The sequence below is a fragment of the Aplysia californica genome, unplaced genomic scaffold (assembly GCF_000002075.1).
Source record: "Aplysia californica isolate F4 #8 unplaced genomic scaffold, AplCal3.0 scaffold00673, whole genome shotgun sequence".
NCBI lineage: Eukaryota > Metazoa > Mollusca > Gastropoda > Aplysiida > Aplysiidae > Aplysia > Aplysia californica.
Genome location: NW_004797943.1, coordinates 271,532 through 272,900, shown reverse-complemented (window position 1 = coordinate 272,900; position 1,369 = coordinate 271,532). Strand labels below are relative to the sequence as shown.

General features: G+C 39.2%; 1 protein-coding gene across 4 annotated transcripts in view; it reads left to right on the top strand.

The window, feature by feature from the left end:
* Positions 1–1,352, top strand: part of LOC101856376 — a 4,849-nt gene extending 3,497 nt beyond the window's left edge. For all 4 annotated transcript variants that reach the window (XM_005108268.3, XM_005108266.3, XM_005108267.3 and 1 more), the window contains exon 4: positions 912–1,352. In XM_005108268.3, the coding sequence (XP_005108325.1) occupies positions 912–976 (65 nt within the window). In that variant the 3' untranslated portion in view covers positions 977–1,352. The remainder of the gene's footprint in view (positions 1–911) is intronic.
* The last annotated feature ends 17 nt before the right edge of the window (positions 1,353–1,369 follow it).

Below are 1,369 nucleotides of genomic sequence, written 5' to 3'. Positions count from 1 at the left end.
CCATCTACTACTACTACTACTACTACTACTACTACTACTACTACTACTACTACTACTACTACTACTACTACTACTACTACTACTACTACTACTACCACCACTACATTGTACTATTATAAGGCGTCAAAAAAAAAAAAAAGAATAGAACCATTTTTTAAGAATAACTTTTTATTTCCTATGTGTCGGACTCCGAGATATTGAAACTAAGATAAATCCCATTAGCTGTTTCCTGTATCTTTTTGGTCTATAGCATTCTAGTGCATATGCTATTGCGACCGTCTTGTTTGTGGCTCACAGCAGAAAGTTCTATTTCGCCAATCTTTATCTCAAGCCTGACTCTTGGGAAAATAGGAATCTTATAATTCAGCTTGAACTCGCACTCAAATTTCACGCTAATGTACAAAGAAAATGACAAAAACATTTCACAATTATGGTCGGTTAAACATCATTTTTTTTTCTGACCTGTCGAGATAAATCAATATGTTCATTGTCAAAATTTGGAACAGATTGATGTAGTCTATAAACATTTACTGTCAAAACCCTGTTTATTTTTAAGATGGACGGGTAATACCACTGCAACGACGACATATGACGCATGTGGCAAAGATAATAATACCAAACGGCAACAGTAATAGCTAGTATTAACAGGAAGAAAACGAGGAATGAACCGTGAGGACGTTTTGTATGTCGAGTAGCGAAAGAAATGTGGAAAAGTCAGCGTGAACGATGGGTGGACACTGGGCACCTTGATGCTTCAGCATTAAAACGACATTAGGGAAATGACAAGTGGGACACGGTCGAGTAATACCGCGTCAGCGCGAACGAATTATGATTGTTATGAACTTACCTGACCCCAAAACATCTTTTCGGAAGCTCGTAAATCACACGCATTTCATCTCTCCTATCTGCAGACGTCAAGCCGAGAGCCGAGCGAAGGAACCCCGTCAGGTCTTGTCGAAAGACTTCTTCAGCGTGACGAGCCAATCATGTGTCTTGGAAAGCGTGACTAGCCAATCATGGGCCTTGGAAAACAGTTGCTAGATTAACTGCCGGGCGAAGGACTGCTACCTGGAACGAGACTGAGCTGTCCCCATCCCCCGACCACATCTGAAAACTTCAGATAATTACCTATGTATTTTGTTTATTTGTTTGTTTTTGGTTGTTGTTTGTTCGGGGTTTTCTCTTTAGAAATCATTTAATTATGTATTCACTGTCGACATTTTAGCATGAATACGCCTTGTCCACTTCGTTTACATGCAATCGTATGTGTATATGTCATGATTTTGTCAGCAAGACAGTAATCAGAAAGACATGGGAACTTTTTCAATACTTTTTTTTAAAAGAGAGAGAGAGAAAGAGAGAGAGGGGG